General features: G+C 38.3%; 1 protein-coding gene across 1 annotated transcript in view; it reads left to right on the top strand.

Annotated features, from left to right (window-relative positions):
* The window catches only part of LOC135842966 (protein O-mannosyl-transferase TMTC2-like), a 533,307-nt gene that overhangs the window by 201,163 nt on the left and 308,789 nt on the right, over positions 1-23,355 (top strand). Inside the window, exon 3 of the mRNA XM_065360664.1 lies at positions 12,889-13,675. Within this exon, the coding sequence (XP_065216736.1) occupies positions 12,889-13,675 (787 nt within the window). The remainder of the gene's footprint in view (positions 1-12,888; positions 13,676-23,355) is intronic.

The raw sequence follows: 23,355 nt of genomic DNA, 5'->3' as shown, positions 1-23,355 counted from the left end.
CAGCTGATTAATATTTGTATCAGCTGATTAGGATGTATCTCAGCTGATTGAGTACATCATAAAATGTATGGTTAAATAAGACCTGTCAGCTGATTGAGTATGCTCCTTAAAGGTAAAATAAAACAGCTGACTAAGCATATTGAAATTAGTTATAGTAGACTTCCCATAGGATCGCTAAGTAGATTAAATATCTGACAGTTTGTTTATTTTGATAAATCAGCTGATTGTGTTGATTAATAGTTTCATTAAATGTCTTATAGGATCGCTAATAGTATGTATAATAGAACAGCTGACTGTTTGATAAACAGTTGAGGTAAAATTTATGTAGGATCACTATGGTCTATATTTTTGTTTAGTTTCCGTCCACTACACTGCTCACAATCAAAACGAGTAAATGAAAATACAAATTTTGAAAATTTGATAAAGTTTATCAAAAAAAGAAAACATGTGCCAAGAAGAAATCTACAGTTGATTTTTTCAAAACGAAAATTTTTCAATAGTAAAAACTGTTTAAGATTAATTAAGATCCATTTACCTTCAAGTCCCTGGTAGAGGAGGTCAGGTATTGCTCAGACGCTGAAATTGTACCAATACTTAATTAAAAACGGCAAAAAATCACTTTTTTTCAAAAATTATCCTACTTTGAAGACCTCTTAGTCACTCGGAATCCAGCTTCAATCCAATTCTAATTAAATATTTGATGCATCAAAATACTTATTTTACGAGCAAAAACAATTGAAAATTCCCACACAATAATCGGACTCCCTAGATGAAAAATAGAAACATTTCTCTCGCATACCTCTCTCGTAATCTATGTAAATTTACCATAGTTAAATTCCCTCTCTAAACTATACGAGAACCAATGCGAAAATCGGAAGCCAGATAAATTCGTCTACAACATTGGCGTAAAGTTTCAGTTCGCCAGTTGTAAAAACCCAACAGATGTTGCAAGAAGCAAGAATAAATATAAAATTCGCTTCGCATGAATGGACCACCTGACTAAGTCGACAGCGAGTCTAGTGTTTCCTCCTTAAGGCGCTGCATTGCACCGCACCCACACCGAGACCCAGTTCAAAGATTTATAACATTTATATGGAAAAACGAGGCGTAGTCGACTGTTGCCATCGCATCGGTGTACGCGATCTCTTTTCATTAAAAGGCAGCGAGAAAAACGCGAAAACGTAAGCAGGCCAGTGTTTTATTCGTACAGCACAAGCAACCAAACCGGGGAAAAATTGTGCAAAGATGGTATTGGTTTCAATTTCAGTACTTATTGCAGCGGAGAAATATTCGTTTGAGGATATGAAAGGGGAAGGGGGCTACAAGGAGATGATTTTACTTCCATGAAAATATGACTTTTTTCTGCCAAACAATATCAACGAAGTTCCAACCTCATTGATTCAAAACGGCACATCAAAATTGTTTTTTCCTGCTCCATGTCGCAAAATAATTTCAGCAACCTGTTCTTTTACAAATACTCTCCCATCTAGCAAACCATAAGATCCACTGCATTTACACGATTTTTAAAAAATCCAAAATATTGGCACATTTTTCGCACTAGGTCACACAATAAATATTGGCAAATTGTACTACAGACTGAAAGAATACAAGCAAGTTGAGGGAGAGACTCGCGGATGAGATGGTTTCAAATATTACAAATATGGCAGTACCTAAAATTCCCTTTTGCCGCAGACGTATAAATGACACAAAGGGAATATGTCGGGTTGATTTTGAATAATCATCGTAGTATGTACGTATACTACGTTCATGTGTAGACTATACGTATATATGGGTTGTTAGTTCTCTGTCTCTGTTTCTCGTTTCGCGTATAATATAACGGAATTCGTATAAAATCGCTCGGTACGCGATGACGAAGACGAGAAGGGTATGTATAGGGTTAGGAGAAAAAAACTAGCTATTTCCATTCCACTCTAACGAGCGTTATTTGTTCGCGAAATTAAATTTTTCCCTATAAAGCATCTGCTGGCTTCACGCGAAGTTGAAATGTGTGTGCATAATATACAATACGCGATTACAACTTATGGAAACCTCGTCTCGCTAGCTCGCCCAACCCGCAGCAGCACAATTCAGCCGAATTCCGAATGTTTTGATATTTCAGTTTCAGCCGCACGCACACGATGCGAACACTGATGAGACGATGAAATTGCTCGCAGAATGTGTTTTTCACCAAAGAGGAAGCGAAGTGTAGGAAGGGTTTTGCGACGACGATGTCGTGAATTATGATAAGGTATGGGATATAGTGAGCTGTGTGGAATGAGACAGAATGCGTCTAGGTTGCATAAGAATTTTAGTTTTTTAATTTCATTTGGTAAAATTTTATGGAAAATTTGTCTTTCAAATATCTACTGGAGGCTCCAGAACTACTTGAAACGATTTTAAACCGTTTCCAATCAATTTGAGGAGAGAATTGAAAATAGGTCACATTGCAAATTATAACATTTATGGATCAATTCGACAAATTTTTGGTTTTTTGCATTTTTGACCCTTTGATTTTTGAAAATTCGTCAAAAATTGAAAAACCCACTTCAGCACCTGAAATTGAAACGTGTTTTTTTCGTGCTTAACTGAAATTTCAAACGACGTCAATGCATTCAAATCTACTCATAGTTATTCTCCCCCCCCCCCCCAAAAAAAATCAAGTCTACTCATAGTTATTCTCCCCCCCCCCAAAAAAAAATCAAGTCCTTGAAGTGTCTCCAGATAATAAAATATTCAAAATCAAAATTCTGAGCGGGTTGAAAAAATAAAAGAATTCCATTTTTTTTTCTATGAGTGTAATTTTCATCAACTTTTTCATGAAATTGTGGAGGGAGAAATATTCGGAAAAACCCAAAAACTACCATAAAATAAAAAATTAAATTTTTCATTTTGAAGTTTTTGATTTTTCACCAAGAATTCAAAAATGGAAATTTTTGAATCTTGATTTCTTTGAGGATAAGAAAATATAGACTAATTCAAATCCTCTTTGGCCATCTGGATATCGGATTCATGCACTCTCATTCTGTTGGAAAAATAGTGATGTCAAAATTGATATTTCTCGCGATTCCATAACTAGCTCATCGAGATCTCAGGATCGGACAAATCGCGGATGTAAAATGGGTTCCCTCCCCAATATTTACATATTTATAATATGTACGTGGGGTTAAAGTTGGATTAATTGAAACTTGAGCTAAGATATGATTGAACTTTCGACGGAATGATATATTTATGGTAAAGTTGGAAATATTCATTGAATTCTCAAAGTCACAAAAGTTGAATAAAAGTCCAAGACAAATTCACATTTGGGACATTTATTCTTATACTTAAGGGATAAAACAAAGACAAATAAAAAGGATCGCAACCCTGGGGAATTTTGGGAATACTTAAACTAGGAGCAACAAAAAGGAAAATAAATATTAAAAAAAGAAAAAAGAAAGGAAGACACCCTGAGCGATGCGTCTGTACTTAAAACTAAAATGCACGTCCTGAGCGATACGTCATTTTCAAACAAAAAAGAAAATAAAGAAAGACAATGTGAGCCAAGGTCTTGAAACTTAAATCTAACGTTGGAATGTGAACCAAAGCAACTTGTTATTAAAACCTATCTCTGTGCATTTCAAAGAGTGATCCGAACCAGCTGAAGATTTACTAATTGACCCATAGGGACTTAACTTGAGAAACAATGTCATCGCAGATGATGACAAAGTCCAAGGCTGCAGACGCCAAAATTCATCAAAGTCCAATAAATCACGAACTGAAGGAAGCTAAAGCTGGAAACAGTAGGAACTACAGTTGGAAATATTGAGCTAAAGATGGATTTATCGGTCTCTTCTGGCAAATGGGCTCTAGCCCATTCGCGGAGATGGAAGTAAAGTTGGATCTATACTTGGCAGCGTTGATGTCTGCAGTCCTGCCTAAATTGTCTTGGATCAGAGCTTTTATAACTGCGCTTTTTACGAGAAATTGGGCGGGGGAACGTATGCAGTCAGTGGCGCACGCGCTCAACGCTTCTAGCGGCGCTATCTTTTGCGGCTGGCGCTAGAATTATATCATGTTCGATTATACTCGGCGATATTCGTGTTGAACTGGTTTTCTATTGGTTGTTATCGCGAGAGTGGTGGGCAGCTTGGCACCACCACCTAAAAAACAATGATGTAATCGAGTATAATTGGCTATGTTCGATAATTTCTTGATTATAATTGGACGTAAGCGCCACCACCACTGAGTAGGAAGTTTAAATTGTCGTGGCTTGGTCACTGACGTCATAATTGGTCACTAAAATGATCAAAAATCTGTCGCTTAGGGGGTAGAAAAATATTCTGCTGCTATGGCGAATGAAAATTTTCCTCCCAATTAGGAGACAGGAAAATATTCTCCCATATTAAGGTGACTGAACTTTTCGTATGTAAATTTCTCCCAGTGTACATGACGGATAAAAATATTTTTATCCCACATAAGTGGGAGAACTGCGTTTTTTTCTCCCATTACAAAATACGCCACGAAGAGGTCAAAATAAGACAACTGAATAAATTTAAACTTTTTTTGATGTTTAGAATAGAAAATTGAATTTCTTCGAATTTTGATTTTTTGTGATGAGTTCATTTCATTGAGTGAAAGGGGGGTTTCAACTTTTTCAACGGATACGTAGAGATAGGAGTCAAATGGGTCAAGTTCACCAATAAAAACTTTTTTTCATGTTTTAAATTTAAAAAATGGCATTTTTCGCCAACTTTACTTTCAATTTTTTAAAATCGACTTTACCAAATAACGCCATCCCAATTTTTAAATACCTATGTTGTTCAGCACGAAAAGTTGTCCATAATATATTTTTTTCATAATTTTTGAGAGTCGGAACGATATGAAAACTACGTTTTGAAACTTTTCGAGCTGATTTTCCGTACGAAAAAAGTGGCAACACTGATTTTTACGATATCGCCAAAAAGCTTTTCAAAATCCCTAACAATTGGAAAAAGTTCCATTTTGGTAGGTATCGCGGTTATCGAGTAATCCACTGCTGAAATGGATGATATTTCAAGTTCACTGAAAAACTTTGACACCCCCTATCAGCCTTTAAAAAAGGGCTAGAGGGCTGCGATTTGCGCCATTGGTCATCCCTTCAAAATGTCTTTCTACCGGAAAATTTTCAGAAAAATTGCCGACCCCCCCTTACCTGCACTTCTTGGTTGAATTGACGTGGAATGACCCTTGACAAAAAATTTGATAAAACCAGGAAAAAAATTCACAATTTTGGATGAATTGCTCGTCTTTTTTACAACTTTGTCAACCAAATGTTGGATTTGCAAAAAAAAATTGAATTTCAAAAGTTAGTTGCTAAAATAGCGAAAAAGATGCGCAATTCATTTAAAATCGCAAATGAGGAGTCCTGATAAGGTCATTTTTTGGTACTAGACAGTTATCGACTAGACTACTCTCAAAATTTTGTAAAATAAGCCCATGTCTCAAATACGAATCGGTGGTTAGTTAACCCAAAATGGCCATTTCTTTGGGCTCCAGGTGTTCCCAAAGTTGTGAATAAAAAATAAAGAATTTTAGGAACCACTAAATTTTCAAAAACTTTTTTAGTGTAAAATATCTGTTTGAACTCAATGAACGTTATGCGAGATGATTTTCCTATTTTCGACTCTCGGGGCAGAATTTGGGGGAAGTTTATTTTTAAAAAATTTTGGAACCTCCCATTTAGCTTTGAACCCCCCTTAAAAGCAGTTAATAGTTCATTAGTATCTGAAAGACTCTCATCCTACCGAATTTAGAGCTCAATAAAATTATCCACCGGTACTCAAAAACCCAATTTTTCGTAATTTCGATATTTTGGGAACCCCTGAAAAACTAGAAACTTGCTATTTTCGCCAAACGTAACGTTTTGAGGTATATTTTCAATTATCTAGATGGAAAAGTTTAATTAAGCTCCCTCTATAATCGTAATTTTGAACCCTTTTTTCAGAGTCCCCCTCCCTTTAGGCATCCCTAAAAAAGGGCGTTTATGCATATTTTTTCAAATAAATTGAATAACCAAACTTCGGGAAAGTCATGTTCCTCTTCATTTTTTTGTAGCACCTTCAGTTTTACCCAAAAAATCGATTTCCTGTGACCAAAAATAGAAAACCTTGGAATTTTTGAACAATTCTGTATAAAACTATGACCAATTTTTAAAATATCTCAATTTTATACATCTTTTGAAAAAAAAATGTGTTTAAAAATATTGAAGAGGAGAGAAATTGCACATTTACTACTGACTAACCATTCGCTCTGCTCACTTATCTGCCTTCTATTCCGTAACGTCGCGTCGACGCTTATAATTTTGAAAAAAATTTTCAAAGCTCCTCCCTTAATAACCTCGCTGAGGAATATTTTTCTGTCGTACTTGCCACATATGTCATATATTCTAGCTCAAGGTACAACGAGACACATGATCAGGTGTTCCAACGTGTAAATAATAGGAATGAAAGTGATATCGAGAAGATTGATTTACATTAGAAAATGTCGTAATACTGACAACACCGAAAAACAGAAAAACCAGCCTCATAGACTATAAGTACATAATACATATTATACACGTCGAACGCGAGAGAGACAAGCCAATGCGCCTATAATGCGGTTGGAAATAGCAAAGAAAAGGAAACCGAGCTAAAAAAAAAAAAAAAAAGCATAGTAGAAAAATAGGACGATATTTTATACATCTCGTATATGTAAAAGGCCATAAATACAACGTTAAAACATCCATCTGCGACTATCAAGTAATTTCATCTTCATATACGATGAACCAATTCTATTGTACACATGGTGCCGGAGGCTGCAGGGTATATCCGTGACGAGACTTTTTTTTTTTATCAGACTACATATTAGGTCGTTTATTCGCGAGTATATTCCATCCTATAAACGTATACTACGATGAGGCGTATAGCGTAGTTCACTTTGAGGATGATGGGATGTTGTGGGGAAGAAGCTACGACGACGCGAATAGTACACAAACGTGCATTTACCGATGGAAAGTCGAAAAACATGGCGAATGGCGGGGGATGAGGAGAGGGCACACACACGCGTATAGATCCGGCGCGGCGAGAAAAAGCCTCATCCGAAATACACTGCTTGTCTGGTTGAAAAACGGCAGTAATTTTGAAAATACTGTAACGATGGCGCGGCTACAGTCGCGCTGCAGCTGCTGCGAGCAAAAAGAGACGTCTCTATTCATCCGACGCGCAAAAGCCCAACTTTAGGGGCAAGGATGCAGCGAGCAGCGAGCAGCGAGCAGCGAGCAGTGAGCGGCGACCAAAGCAGGGGGTGGCGGTGACGCTCAAAGTATACACGCGAGAAAGCGAAAGACAGAGAGGACAGGCGCGGGCGACATGTTTAATACCGCATTACGTCGGATGTTATTAATGCGTGGAAATTCGCCTTTCGCGCGCGCCAGCCAGATACTTCAGAATGCGAACACGCCAAAATGCAATAATTTATAGCCTTTCTACCCTGCGTCGTCGTCGTCGCCGTCGCCGCGGCCGCCACGTCGGCCTACGGTATATTGGCGCGCGCGGCGAGACCGCATTCCAACTCCCGAATACAAATTACTAATTTCCATAAAGAGCGGGTCGCAACTCGGTTTCCACACCGTCTGTTATAACCGAAAACCAGCACCATCGTAGTCTCCTTTTCAAACCCCCCCCCCCGGGTACCCCAATCATTGCCCTGGCCCTTCTGCTGCACCATCATCGTCATCCTCCTCATGCGCTACAATGACTCTGACTCGAAAAGGACCTCCGTCGACTTGGGCAACAACAACGACAGGGTATGAGGGGGTACTACACGAGGGGACGATGATGACGCGACGGCGACGGCGTCGACGTTGCAAAACGAGCATAATAATACCTTTTGTTTATATAAAGCCCCGTGTAATGTAACCCATTTTAATGGAAATTCTGCCCCCGGCGAGTGAACGGTAAAATTCTTGCGCTAAAATGTAAAGTTTACAGCTTGCGATGTAAATTAAGCAGAAATAAATTGAAAACGAACAAGTTTGCCTAGGCATGTACAGCTACAGAATACGTATAGGTATGTAGTATGTGTAAACTGCTATAAGTATAAATTTCAACGTGTCGAACCTCCTCATCCACCCCAGCCTTCCTTTCGTCGTCTCTGTACCTACAGCTCGCAAGTAGTGCTCCTTGTTTACTAAATGTACGTGTATACGTCGTATATCGTATACCCCTATAATCAATACTCTTTTCGATACGTTTATTCGTAATCGTCGTCGAGCGAAGCCGTTCGCAAGAACCTAAATTACTATTTTAACACGTAGAAGTGTCGGAAAGCTCATTTCGCAACAATTTTAATACCGAATTCCAACTTCTTCTTTTTCGATGTATGCATACTCGTATATTAAGTCTGGTGCTTGTCGTTCATGGTACGTATAAGCATTTCGCAGAATGTACCCATTCAATTTGTAGCGTATGATCTCCCTGTCCTCACATTCATTGGGAAGAACTTGTTGCCGCGCTCTAATTAAGTTGAAATTGCATCTATTCAAGAGGCCAACTTGGGCAGTGAAAAAAATAATCAGAATCAGGGATGGCGGTCTCGAACGATTTTGTTCGGATGAGGGGTCAGGGATACGGGATCACATTATGTACATGCAAAGGGTCAGGATCAAAATTCAAACTATTTTGGTAGGTCACATGGCTAGGTTTGAAAAATAAATTTGTGCTTGGGGGGAGGGTGGGGGACCTAAAATACTGAAAGGGAGTGAAATATAAAAACTGTCAATGACTTGAAGTTATCTTTGGATTTGAAGCCCTTTGTTGTTTATTCCAATTCTCAACCCTCAGGATTTGAATTTTCCTTAATATCTCCTAAAATAATGGTTTTAGCGAAAAAATGCTTTGGTTAAGCTTTACTTGACACTATATTTTCCTCTGAATCATTCAGTAAACTGGTCAAATTTGACCCAATTTCAAGAGGTTGTGAAGGGGCGGGGGGGGGGAGATCAATATTCCAAATTTTTGATATTCGCAGAATTTCATAGTTTGTGAATGCTTACTGCCTTTTTATTTATATAGAATTATTATGAACTCGAATTGAGCATGCGATCTTTAGAATTTTTAGGATATTCGGTTCAGGTTCTGACTTCAAAGGCTCAGATTCAGTTCCGATTCTGGATCTAAGAACGCGAATCGGAATCAGGTTCAGTTTTCATCTCTACCTCTTTGTGATGATTTTGGCATACATTTTTGCTGGCTAAAAAAATTGAGACACATAGAATGGATGCAGAATTATTTAGACAATTTTTCATGAAAAGTTTCTTTTCCTTTGAAGGTCGTGAAATTGTGAACAGGTCAGTCTAAAGAATACCAAGTTTCATCCTTGAAGTATTTATCCCTGAAATTTCAACGTGTACTACGTAGAAAAGATCGTACTTCCCCCTTTTTTTAAATTAAAAAAAAATCCAAGTTTCAATGTGGCCAATTGAGCTTGAATTAACAAGCCTAAAATTTTAAAACTTCAACTTTTAGAGATCTGAGATCCACTCCACAGCTTCCCGATACTTTAAATTTTTTCTAAATTTTTAAAATTGTATGCAGGATTCAGAACTACCTTTAAAGCTTCAAAAGGAGTAACAATTCAAAAAATTACATTCAGTCATCAGTGGTTCCAATGATGCCTAGAAATCAATGTTTTGAGAACATCTCAGCAAATTAAGTTTTCTTGTTTTCTTTTTTCAAAAGTATCCCTCCCCTCCCCACCCCCGGTTAAAGAAATGACTGAAAATGATTTTAGTTTTAGTATTTTCATCAACCAATTCGTTTTCAGCAGTACTGACCTTGACTTGAACCCAAAAGATCCCTAATAATGATCGGGATCAGGGATCGGAATCCGAGTTTCGAAGTTCAGGTTTAAGTGATCAGGTTCAGGGTTTAAGGCATCGGGTTCTGTTTCGGTTCAGGTTCATTGAAAATAATCGGGAATTTTCGGGGTCAGGGATCAGGATCGGATTCGAACCACTAATCCTGATCAGAATTGAGATCAGTGTCCATGAGAATTGATACTATGTATGTCTGCAACTGAGAAAATCAACTGTCAAAAAAAATTGAGCTGGAGAAAGCTAAATCGAGAGAGCATGCAAAAATGACGCTGAAGTTCGTTTTTTAATTTTTGACGAATTTTTAAAAATCAAATTTTTGGTGAAAAATGTAAAAATTTTGACATGTGTCCATTTTCGATCCTCTCCTCGAATCGATTGGAAATGGTTTCGAACCTAAGTAGATTTTTGGAGTCTTCGGCAGATTTTTTAAATATGAATTTTTCATAAAATTTTACCCAGTAATCAACTCCGGAAGCTAAAAATTTATAATCCTACCATGAGTTCGATATTCCAAATTCGATTAGGATCGGTGAATCGAAAACCGGAGGTGGTGGATTAAAAAACGTGTATTTTTTTACCTACAAGTTAAACAATCTTGAATTTCCAAAAATCCCTAAATCGTCAATTTTTGCAACAAATTTCTTAAAATTTCGCTTATTCCCTGGCTAAAGTCGACCTCCTAAATCGATTGTCACCATTTTTGGACCGATTTCGATCTTTCAATAAAAGTTGACTTTTCTCTAGCAATTTAAAATTGCTCCAGAAGGTTCGGCCGGTGATTTCCACTTGCGCTTTTCCTTCAATTTTTTTTGACCAGATGCGCTTTTCCAAGCCTGCTTCTATAAATACCACTTGCGCTTCTTAAAAACCAATTTCAGGGGTTCTCAAAGTTTGGAAATTTTGCTAGTACGAGTATGTTTGTGCAAAGTCGTTCTTTTATGGCGTTGATATTGGATTACTGTGCGGAAGGTACGCAGATCAATTGAGACCTCCTGCAGAAAATTTTTTCAATTTTTTATTAATTTCTATTTTTTCGGAGTTGATTTTTTGCAAAAAATATAATTTAATTTGTGTTTTTTTTTGTTTTTGAAAATGAATAATAAATTTTTATGCAAAATTTACGAAACCATAGCGGTCTTCCCTTGGTGAGTCCAGATGAAGGATTACCATTACCGTGTATGTAGACAGAAAAAAAATGCGCCCCTTGGTGAGTTCAGACGGAGGATTACCATTACCGTGTATGTAGACAGTACCTACGAGAGTATATTTTTAAAAAATGCTCCCATTGGTGAGTTCAGACGGAGGATTACCATTACTGTGTATGTAGACAGTACCTACGAGAGTATATTTAAAAAAATGCTCCCCTTGGTGAGATCAGACGGATTAGGTATGTTAGGTACGTAATAAAAATAATTCGTTCGTTCGTTCATCAGTTTGTATCTTTCAATTCTTTCAATTTTGGGAACACATTCGGAATTTTAAACAACCGAAAAGCGCAAGTGGGTAAAAATTAATGCTTCTACTGAAAAGCGCAACTGACCAAAAAAAAATCGAAAAAATAGGGGGAAAAGCGCAACTGGTATAGAGCCGGTTCGGCAGCTGAAAACTTGGTTCTGAGGTTATGGTGACATGTTCTTCCAGTAAGCCAAATCTCAGCTAAATCAGAGTGGACGAGTTGTGGAGATTTCTTTGTCAGTCAAATTCAACATTAGTTAAACATTTCTTTTCTTTGTAAATAACGACAACATTCCCCAAAATTGAACCTTTAGGAAGGCCGAACCGCGAATCTAACTTCATGTTTGTATTCAAAGGATTCAACTCACAGTCATGATAATAATGCTTTCTTTGTCTCAAAATGGGGAGTGGGGTGTTTTCGAGATCGATGTTAGGTAGTGTAGGAAGGTTGTTTAGTTTGAAGACCCATGAGAAAAGTTTCAAAGCTATTCCACTAGACTCATTTTTGAAAGTTTTTTGTAGTTTTCTAAACTGAGCCACTTTGGAGGAAAAACTTGAAAAAATTTCCAAAAATTTATAAGGAAAACTTTCATGTTGGGGAGGGAGCAGGGGAGATTTTTTCACATGTCCGTCTACATATTGGTGAAATATTTCAAAAATGCAAAAATATTCATTTTTTAGGTTTTTGCTTTTGTTCAAAACGGTGGCGAAATTTTTTCGATATGTTTCACTCTTAAAATTATAGTACGAAAAATGACATTTCTCGTCAATTCGTTGACCATTTGGGGGTGGAGAATATTTTTTTCCCATGTTCATTTGCACATTGATAAAATATCTCAAAAATGCAAAAATTTTCAGTTTTTAGGTTTCTGGTGGTATTTTTTTAATGAGTGTAAAACTTGTAATTTTTTTTCTCGAAAATGAAAAAAATGCCAGTTCAATTTTTTGATATGTTATTCTACAAAAAAAGGACTAAAACTGAGAATTTTTTCAGAATTTTTACTCGTCGAGATCATATATATATTTAAATTATAAGTTTTTAAATTTATTTTTTTAGGTTTTTGAAAGTGGCAACACTCATTTCGACATCATTCGTCAATTTACTCTCTCAAAATAATACAATTTAAAAAAAAGTTCAAAATTCTATACCACGTGCAACCGGAGCGATTTGCAACTGAAATTTTCTATTTTCGGCCATTTTGGAGAACTTTGAAGCCTCACAGTTCCGCTAAAAAAAATCAAAAAAGTGTCCGGTTTGCGTCATTCGTCATCGTTTGATGAAATGTACACATGTACTGATTTTTAATAAAATCGAAGACCCCTCGCGCAAAAATCCGCCGATTTGGCATGGAATGACCCACAAGAAACTCTCAAAAAATTGCCATCATGTATATTAATTTTGTCAGCTTGGAGAGAATCACCCCACCTCGTGCAGTCTAACCTTACCCAAAATGTTAATATGGTATTCTGAGCCAGCAGATTTCATTCATTCTTGTGTAAAATGTTGCTTCTTCGATATCAGTAATAATCAACCTTGCCAATTTTTTGTTTTCTGTTCACAGCCGAGCCATACTCAGCAATCCGGACGTACTGCCATCGACGCCGCTATCCAGACTATGGAAAAACGACTTCTGGGGCACGGCGATAAATTCGAGCAATTCGCACGGATCGTACAGGCCTCTGAGCGTATTAACATTCCGCTTCAACTACTGGCTATCAGAGTTCCGGCCATGGAGTTATCATTTCTTCAACGTGGTTCTGCACTCGATATCAACATATCTGGTGTTCACATTGGGCAAATCCGTTCTGCCAAGTTCGACCCAGACCACAGCTACCCTGCTTTTCGCAGTCCATCCAGTGCACTGCGAAGCGGTAGCTTCGGTGGTTGGCCGAGCTGATATATTGGCGAACGTGTTTTTCATTTTGTCTTTCTTGTGCTACATAGAGCACGTAAAATTACGCAATAAAATCGCCGGCTACGTTGAAGTACCGACGGCGGCGGCGGCGACGGTGAAAAATGGCTGTATAGTGAAAAACGGCCATAGGCATGATGAGATACGAGTATGCCATAAGTATAAATTCAATAACACCGAATGCAATAGTAAAGTGTGCCGACTGGAGTCGCTGCTGAAGAAAATATGCCAGTTTTTAAAACTGAATATTTATCTGAGCGAGATGGAAGCTCTGTCTGGATATGTTGTTAAATCAAATTTTATCAAAGAATGGAGCTTGCTGGCGGTATCCTTGGTATTGGCGACGATGGCGATGCTGTCGAAGGAAACGGGAGTTACCGTGTTGGCCGTCTGCGCTGCGTACGATTTGGTGAAGACGAGACATCTGCTGCAAAAGGTAAGCTAAATTTTCGCTTCTTTTTTGTTGTACTGGTAGAGCATCGGTTGATGAGCAAATTTCACTGGTGTTTGTGTATTTGAAGGGTTTATTTTTCTAATTTGTTACTCGTATTTAACTATGTTGAAAACGTACACCTCAATAGGATATTTTCAGATTCGCCAGAAGTCACCAAGTGGTTTTTTTTTGGTCTTTTTTTAAACGTGAATTTATGATGAAAAAACCACCAGAATGTCCTCATGACCTTAGACATTTTTTTTGAATGCTTGGTGACTCCTTGGTGAATCCACGGTGACTTCTTGGTGACAGATTCAATAGAACTCCCCAAGATGGGTTTACTGTCTTTTTTTTTACCACGAATTGTTGGTGAAACCCCATCCAGAATGTCCTCAGAGCCTTTGAAATTTTTTTTCGAATGTCTGGTGACTCATTGATGGATTCTGGTGACTTCTGGTGGAAAGAGTCGCCGGAATTCACCAAATGAGTTTTTGAATTACATATTTTAGGTGAATTTATGTTTAAAAATCACGAAAATGTCCTCATGATCCTAGAAACTTTTTTTCGAATGTCTGGTGATCCCTTGGTGAATTCTGGTGACCTCTTGGTAACAGATTAACCAGAAGTCACCCAATTGTTTTTTTTTGTCTTTTTCATGTCGAATTGTTGGTGAAAACTCGACCAGAAAGCCCTCAGAGCCATTGAAAATTTTTTTTGAATGTCTGGTGATTCCTTGGTGAATCCTGGTGACTTCTTGGTGACTCCTTTCACCAGAAGTCACCAGGTTGATTTTTAGTCTTTTTTATGGCGAATTGTTGGCGAAGAAATCACCAGAATGTCCTCATGGCCCTTGAAATTTTTTTAGAATGTCTCAAATGTCTGGTGACGCCTTGGTTAATCGTGGTTTGAGGATTAATGATTATCTAGTCACCTACAAGGAAACATTAAACATTACCTACTGTTTGTTTATTACTCACAATTTATCGGAAAAGTTGGGCAGGGGAAACTTCAATAGGCTTTGCATTTTAATTCTATTATTCAAGATCCTGTCGTAAACGTAGCCCACAAAAAATTATGAGTGGTTGCTAGCAGTCTTGACAATTTTTTTTTTCTTCGCAGTTTATGTATGATGTACATGCGATAATCTGTTTTTTTAGCTGTCATGCCCGAATTTTTACGAAAATTTGCTTACATGGATGTTGCAACTTATTGTAACAATAGCCCATAAAAAATTATCAGTGGTTGTTATCAGTCTTGACAATTTTTTTTTTGTAACTGCCATGTCCGCGTTTTTACGAAAATTTATTTGCATAAATATTAAGACTTATTTTCGTGCTCGGTGAAATTTGAAAGAAATTATGTTTTGCTATTAGTACGTCTATAAAATACGCTGCGCAATTATTTGGGTGATTTCTTGGTTCAAAGTACGTATTCGAGTTGATTCATTCGCCTGCGTTTCACTTCAAGTAATTTTGAAAATTTTCAATAATTATTTTCCGCTTCATTTCGCAATTATTTTGAGTGATCAAATAATGTAAGTATGCATTTTCAAAAATTTCAGAGCCTCTTAATTCTCACTCAAAAGGATGCGCGTTTTTATTCTAAACCTTCTTTGTTGGAAGCGGGGGGGGGGGAGGGGATTTTAAAATTCAAAATCTGTTGCATTTTTCGAAAGAGATATCAAAATTTTTTATTTCTTGATCGTGACCTCTCGTGTTGGTTTTTGTGGTAATTTCTTTAATAAATCGAGTCCTTGGAATCTAAAAAATAATGTGGGATTTCGCAATAAAAAAATTGCTGAAAGTTTCGGAAGCAATAAGTAGATACAAGTGTGATGTTTCTTTGTACTTACGTAGTGTACCCAACTCCAAGTGGGTTTTTTGGATTCAGAGTGTCAGATGAGCCCCAAAAATACAAAAATCTCATAATCTTTTTTTTTTTAAAAAGTAGGTAACCTTATTACTCTGAATATGCAATATTAAACTACTAGGTATGGGTGAAAAGGGAGGCAAGACGATGGATTTTCATGAATATTAATAACTTATATGATTATTAGGAATTTGCATTGAACTTTATTATTATTACGTTCGCAAATTCTTTATCAATTTTTTTCAATCCTTTCAGAATGTCAAGAGAAAAATTGTTAGACTGAGACTTATGCCTATACCCGGAAACTCGTAATATTAGAGTATTTAACCCTTCTATTTCGGGTAACACTGATTGGTACAGTCGCGGAAGAGGCTGAGCAGCATCTTTTGCGACTGGACCAATTCGCAGTTCTTAAACGGTTGTCCGCGAGTTGCCAAGTAAATGTGCTAATTAGATTTGTGACCTCCGGGCCCAAGTTTAAAAGTATTCTTGTTATCTATAGTTATCGTGTTAAGTGACCCCTTTGTGCTATTTTTCCCCTATTTCGCACGAGTTCGTGGAATTATTGATTATTGACGTGTATTTCTGTGTGATTAAACTCAAATATATCGAATTCAGCACGTAATCGTGTATCTTTTGTTAATTTAATATATTCGTCGCGTGTAAGTATCTATTCGGTAAAGTGTAGGTGAGCTGGGGTAAGTACCTATCTTATGCCAATCTGCTTTATTCGTCATACCCTTCATACGTGTAATTATATTATTTTATCATTGGCGCCTGACGAGAATTTTTTCTTGCATGCAAAAAGTTCAAGTGCTTTCCATCACGGAATTTGCGCCTGTTAAAGTGTTTAATTTTTAAATTTATATCCGCGAAGCGCTTTTTATAATACGTTGCATTTATTATCTACGTGCATTTCAGGGCAAATCCCGGAAATTCGCGTGAATTTAGTGTATTTTAAGGCGCGAATCGTCGAGTTTGAAAAAGCGCGGGAAACCGCTCGTTTGAACTCGATTCACCTCGTCACGCTTGATTGCCAACCCTTCGCGGTTGCTACGAGGTAAACTTGCCCTTGAACAAGTCGTAAAAACGCGCATTCGCGAACCGAGTGGAGTTTGCCGGCACATTCCATTCAAACCCCTTATTTTTTCTTACAGTAGCTCGTTTAGAGCAATTAAAAAAGTCGTAAAATCGTTTGTCAAGTAAATTCTTTGGAATTTAACGACATGTCGACCCTAAAAGATCGTTTGAGAAACCAGCCGCGGCATAGCCTAAATGAAAAGGATTTGCAACGGCCACCGCCTAGTAGCTCGAAGCCGCCAACCAAGAGCAAGAAAAAGGTAACCGCCGCACCTTCGATAATAAACTTAAGTACGCTTCACGAATTGGACGATCCGTTCACCGACGATGGAAGCGATCTACCTGTAAGTGAGGAAGAGTTAATGGACCCTCCCACAATGCCACCCGGCGAGGTAGAAGTCGACCATATTACCGAAAGATTGAAATATACCTGGCGGTACATTGATGGCCATTTTAGGAAAACCCTAAAAAACCAAGAAGTGATGAAGGATAAAATCAACGACATCGATGCATCAGCACAACAAGCCAATAACATGGCAGCAAATGCATTACAAATCGCAGGTAAAGCTCAACGCAGAGCCGAATCGAACAACGATGAAATCCGAACAATAAAAGCACGGCAAGATGAACATGCCACCCGAAACGAAAATCGGTTTCGATCACTGAGAAGAAAAACGGATGATCATGAAAGAGACATCGATACACTGGAAACTGATGTACGTGGTATTCGTGGTCAATTAGCTGAGCACGTACAAGTACTCGCGGAAGAAACGCAAACCACTGAACACCTCGCGCAAAAGGTCAATACACTCGAGCAAAGAGTAAATAACGCACCGAATGCGCCAGGAGGCAGTCGCCAACCAAATAAGATCGATGTTATGTTACTTAAGGCTTCAAACATCATATTCTCTGAACAAAACCGTTTATTTCCTCACGATTTCATACAACGTTTTGAGCATTTCACTGATGCAACTAATGCGCCCGATGCGCATAAAGCACACGTATTTACAACGGTAGTAACTACGTATGACCGCGAAGCGTGGATGACTACTCTCTGCCCAAATGATTCGTATGAAAATACGAAGAAGAGTTTCCTCCAATTTTATTGGAACGAACGGGCTCAAGATAGACTTGAAATGGCGTGTAATAATTACGACTGTGCGACAAGTCTACAAGATTTAATCGGTCAACTAATTCGGTTTACAATTGCATTGAGCCACACTGATTGTCGTGGCACGCAATACATCATTCGCGCAATTTCGGTAAAACTACCACCCGCCTATCAAATGATGGTACAAGATCAAAACCAAACGTTGGAGCAATTCATTGCAAAACTACGTGAATTGGCTGGCATTAAAGTCGATTTCGCGAAACATCGACGTGTACGTATCGTACCGATGCAAGCGAAACCCAAACCATTTCCAGAATGGCAAATGCAACGACACATATTCATGCAAGGACCAGTACCACGCTGGATGCAACCGAACTTGGTTCATACAAGACCATTATTACCAATGCTAATGCCACCCCCTGGACTACAACCACCGATGTTTCCAACCCCCCAAGCTATAGGACAATCCGTCCAAGGAAACAATGGAAATCAGCAACAGGGACAGAGACCTAGATTCCCGCAAAACGCACGATTGCAGCCAAATTTTCGATTTCAGAACCACCCTAATCGGAATAATTACGCGGCTAACAATAACAATAATAATAATAATAATAATACGCAAAACGTATCTACTCCTCCAGCAGTCATAGCATTGCCACCCCCACCGCCGGCAATCATGCCTGCACAATTTGTAACGATGGGACCTGACGGATCGACTCAGTTTGTTCAAAATTTTCAGGTACCAACATCGGGTCAATACTACGAAGACAATAATCTCAACATCGATGCCACAAGCCCATATTACGACGAATACTGCCAATACCTGTATAACTATTACCATCAATTAGCGACGAATCAAAATAGCCAACCGGCTACAATAAGTGAAATACCTGAATCAACACAAGAACAAAATGATGCGTTACAAGTTCAATATGCTACGTTACAATTTCCCCAACCTACCACAACACACGTGGATTCGACTGTAAACAATCCCCCCGCTACCGCGCCTAATACTCAACCATCAACGAGTCAAACCAATACACCGAACGCGGCGAATAATTCCACGAATACCCCTCCACCCGCTGCAACGCCCGCGGGAAACCAACGAAGCTAGGGACTGCGGGGGAGTCACCTAGTAATGTCTCACCCCCCAGTGCGATATTCGATGAATATACCTGGCTCGGAGACAGCTTAGTTCATTACCTTAAACGAGGATCGATTTCACACAAAGTGATAATGGACGAGCATCTACGCGATCAATTAAGTTTAGAAGAACTATACAAACGTATAGAACCTATTCGTATATACCCAGGAACAAAAGTGGTATTATCGATGGGCCAGATGGAGCTAAATTTTTCTAAAAAACCATACGCGGTCGTCGCACGCCAAATCGATAACATCATTAATCTCTTACTCGACACGAAAAAAGTCGAACACATCTTTTTACTAATGCCTTTAGTAAAACCACGTAAACGTACCGACAAGCCTGTTAGCTTGAATCGGTACATTGCATACCGCGATATGTTCATTAGACTTCTCGATGATAAACGCATCACTTTTTGGCGCCAGCCGGCGTATGAATTTCTAAAGCAAGAAGTGGTTACATCCGACACAGGTGTAGTTTTTACCAGACCTGCGGTCGATGATAAAAATAACATAATACCTCGACTCGACAAATTCTACTATTCGAAAGAATTTGATAGGTACTATCCTGAAATGTCGACTTATTCGTATTTATTAGAAATGATGACCGCGGCACTCAATAAGTATGAAAAAGTTACTCTCGATAATCAAAATGCTAACAAACCGTTATATCGAGAAGAAAGTAAAGGACCATTGAAGAAGTTATTCGCTACGAATCTAAAACTGCATGAAAACCCAATGGACGAGAAAATGCCTATCAGCAACTTAATGATGCGTAAATTGGTCCAGATTTTATCGCAAAAAATCGAATGTGATCAAGTAACAGGTGAATATACGCGTCGTATGGTTTCCCCTGATGGTAGTTCACTGTTTGTGAAAATAATCTACGATCCACCGGCGAAATCTGGTAAATTATCAAAACCTGTGAATATGGAAAATATTCAAATCAAAAAACGTGTACATATAAAAGGTACTAACGGTGACGTAACGATGTCAGATGACGAGTCCGATGAGGACACAATCAAAACTACAGAAAAAATTGACAAAATCGGGCCTAAAGTTCTAGGTGTCAATTATGTAGATTCGATCGACTATGCGCATACAAAGAAAGAGCCACCTACAAATGAAGCTCAAATGCAACAAATGACAAAAGATCAATTTATCGATCATTCAACCGTAGATCCAATATGCGTAATCCCTGTAATGATAGGATTACAACCGATCGCTGTACAATTGGACAGTGGTGCCTTACCTAATGTAATTTCGAAACCGGTAGTCGAATACATTACGCGCCAGCATCCAAAAATGGATTAAATACATACAATTACGACGACCTGTGATGCTGAAAATGGCAGATAATTCTATAGTCAAAACAATGACTCATCTCGTCGAAATATGTATGCGAATAGGTACTCACCTAATCTACGCTCCATTCTTCATACTAGATACACCTGCTAAATCGTGTATACTGGGAAGGGTATCAATGAGATACTTAGGTATTGAACCTAAGCTCGAAAAGGGGCACGATTATGCTAACTGCAAACCTCACAACGGGGTACCGTTTAAAATACCCTACCTACGTGAAGAAGAATATAGGGATGCTTTGTCCGTCTATCATATCGAAGAAGACCCTAATTATCGACACGAAATGATTCATCATTTACATCGACAAACTGGGTACTTCGACCAAGAGTTCGCGAATGAACAAATTTTAGCGCAAGAATTGTACAAAAAGAATATGAAGAATGACCTAAATAATTTAGTAATTAAAGGTCGAATTACAGCCGAAACGGCTGAAAGCGCTTTTAAAGAAATCGAAGAATATTGCGATATATTCAGCAATTCACCAGGACGCTATATCGGTGAAAAGGTAAATTTTAAGTTCGACGTCGATCCCAAACTGGGACCATGGCGAGGAGAGAAATTCCGCCCATCGCAAAAAATCATGGAGGCTTTACGACGAACGATAGCTAAAATGCTACGCGAAGGGATTATACGACCGTCTAGGTCTAAATACATAAACACCATGGCACCGGTAATAAAGAAAAATGGCGATATACGTTTGTGCCTAGACGCCGACGAACTTAATAAAAAACTTCAACAAGTACTTACCGAACCAAATCCTGTCGAATGGATAATTTTCGAGAACAAGGGCGATGAACTTTTTTGTACTTTGGATTTTACTGCCGGTTTTTGGCAGCTCGTTTTAGACGAGGCATCGCGAGAATTTACCGCTTTTCAGGTATGTGGGCAAGTCTACGAATTTTGCAGATTGCCCTACGGCCTGAAAATATCGAGTGGCGAATTCGTGCATATGATCAACCAGGTACTACCGGATATGAAAGGTGTTACGAAATTCGTCGACGATGTAAAGGTCTCGGGTGCCACATTCAGAGAAACTTTGGATCGATTAAAGAAAGTTTTTGAAGCGATTCGAAAGGCTGGACTTAAGCTGAACCCAAACAAAACTCAATTTTTTCGCGAATACGCCGAGCACCTTGGCTTTATAATTTCGAAAGACGAAGTCGCGAAACAAAACGAGAAAATAACGAAGTTTTTGGAATTTGTTCAAAAACACAAGAAGAAAGGAAAGTTCGAACTTAAAACGGTTAAGGAAATACTCACCTTAGTTGGCCTAACTGGTCTTTATCGAAATTTCATACCAAATTATATGCAGATTCTACGACCCATCTACGACCTGACCAAAGGTAACTCCGATAAGGTCACTTGGGGAGCCGAACAGGCGAAAGCTTTTGAATTATTAAAAGCAGAATACTGCAAAGAATTCAAATTAAAACCACCACCACAAGAAGGCGATTTATACCTCGACACGAGTGTATCCAAAGATGCCATGAATGCGGTACTATTCTACAAAGATAAAAATACAAAGGAAAAACAAATCTGTTTATTTGTATCCATTTTATTCGAGCCACATCAAAAGAAATTTACGCTGTTCGATCGCGAAATAATGGCTCTAGTTCAAGTTTTGAAAAAAGTTCAAATGTGGGTTATTGGTCGAAAAATCCACGTGCGAAAGAATTTAATGGCAATTGTCAATAAATATCGCGATATGGCTCAATCCCATCGTAAAGCTGCGAGTTGGATAACTTGGCTCAACTGTTTCGATCTCGAATGGTCAATGGATAAATCCAATAAACGTCTGTACGATGTAAAAGCTAAAGAACTTGAAATTAAAAATTTTTCCACCGAAATCCCACCTTATGAAGTTTATTTCGTTGAAGAAAATATTTCGTTACTATATAGCAAGCTCAACGACATTCCTAAATACCAACACGGTGATGATACTTGCTCAGCACTTTTTAAAATCCTAACTACTCATTACAACCAGGGCTTGAAAACCGGATAGATATCGCTCTCGGTTTTGGTTTTGGTTTTATGTTTTTTGAAAAAGTAAAGGTTTCGGTTTTGGTTTTGGTTTAGGTTTTTTGAAATATTATCTCTCTCGTTCCGGTTTTGCTGAAACGGTTTGATTTCAAAAGAATAGGTTTCGGTTTTGGTTTTGGTTTCGGTTTTTTTCTTTTTTCTCCATTTTTTAGAGGGAAGAAGGCCAAGAATGTGATCACTTTTTCAAAAACTTTGTGTATGCGACTAGAAAGCGGCACTTTGGCAGTGCCAAATTTGTCAACTTTTTTATTTTTCAGGCCTTTTCACCTTTAGCATCAGTTTTTACTTTAATTTTACCGAAAATGCAGGCTAATTACCTGAAAAATTCCAAAACCAAAACCAATTCAGTTTTCAATCGGTTACGCTCTTGGTTTTGGTTTTGAGTTTGAGAAATAAACGCTCCTGGTTTCGGTTTTGGTTTTAGTTGTGGGAAAATAACGCTCCTGGTTTCGGTTTTGGTTTCGGTTTTGAGCAATTTTAATCGGTTTTTGGGGGTTTCGGTTTCGGTTTTGGTTTCGGTTTGCGAGCCCTGATTACAACGATGATGAGAAAAAGGAAATTGAAATAAAAATGCGCCGTGCAAAGAAATTTGCAATACACGATACACAAGTATTCGAAGAACAAGTTGAACCAATGGAAATGGATGGTGAGGACATCGTAGCGATGAAGCCTATCAAAAAGCCTATGCTAATGAAGCGTTTAGAAAATGGCTCTTTCGTGCCATACCTACCTGACTCGCTCTTTTACGATACCGTCGACTATTTGCATCGCGCATATGGCCACCTAGGAGCGGCTAAACTAGAAATGGTGTTTCGTAGGATGTATTACCACCCTAATTCGATGCACTACATTAGAGAAATCTGCAACACATGTATCGTGTGTAAGGTTAACAAAAATTACACGAACCATAAAGTGTTAGAATATGGACAAATTGAAGCCTATGCGATAGGCGACGTTTTGTCAGTTGACATTTATGGCCCTATTCCCGCCATCACAGGATACCCAAAATACCTACTCGTAGTAAAAGACATTTTTACTGGGCGTGTATGGTTGCAGACGATGCACCATATTCGAC

The sequence above is a fragment of the Planococcus citri genome, chromosome 4, assembly GCF_950023065.1.
Source record: "Planococcus citri chromosome 4, ihPlaCitr1.1, whole genome shotgun sequence".
NCBI classification, from domain to species: domain Eukaryota; kingdom Metazoa; phylum Arthropoda; class Insecta; order Hemiptera; family Pseudococcidae; genus Planococcus; species Planococcus citri.
Note: the sequence above shows the minus strand (reverse complement) of the source record. Positions and strands in the feature narration are given on the sequence as shown.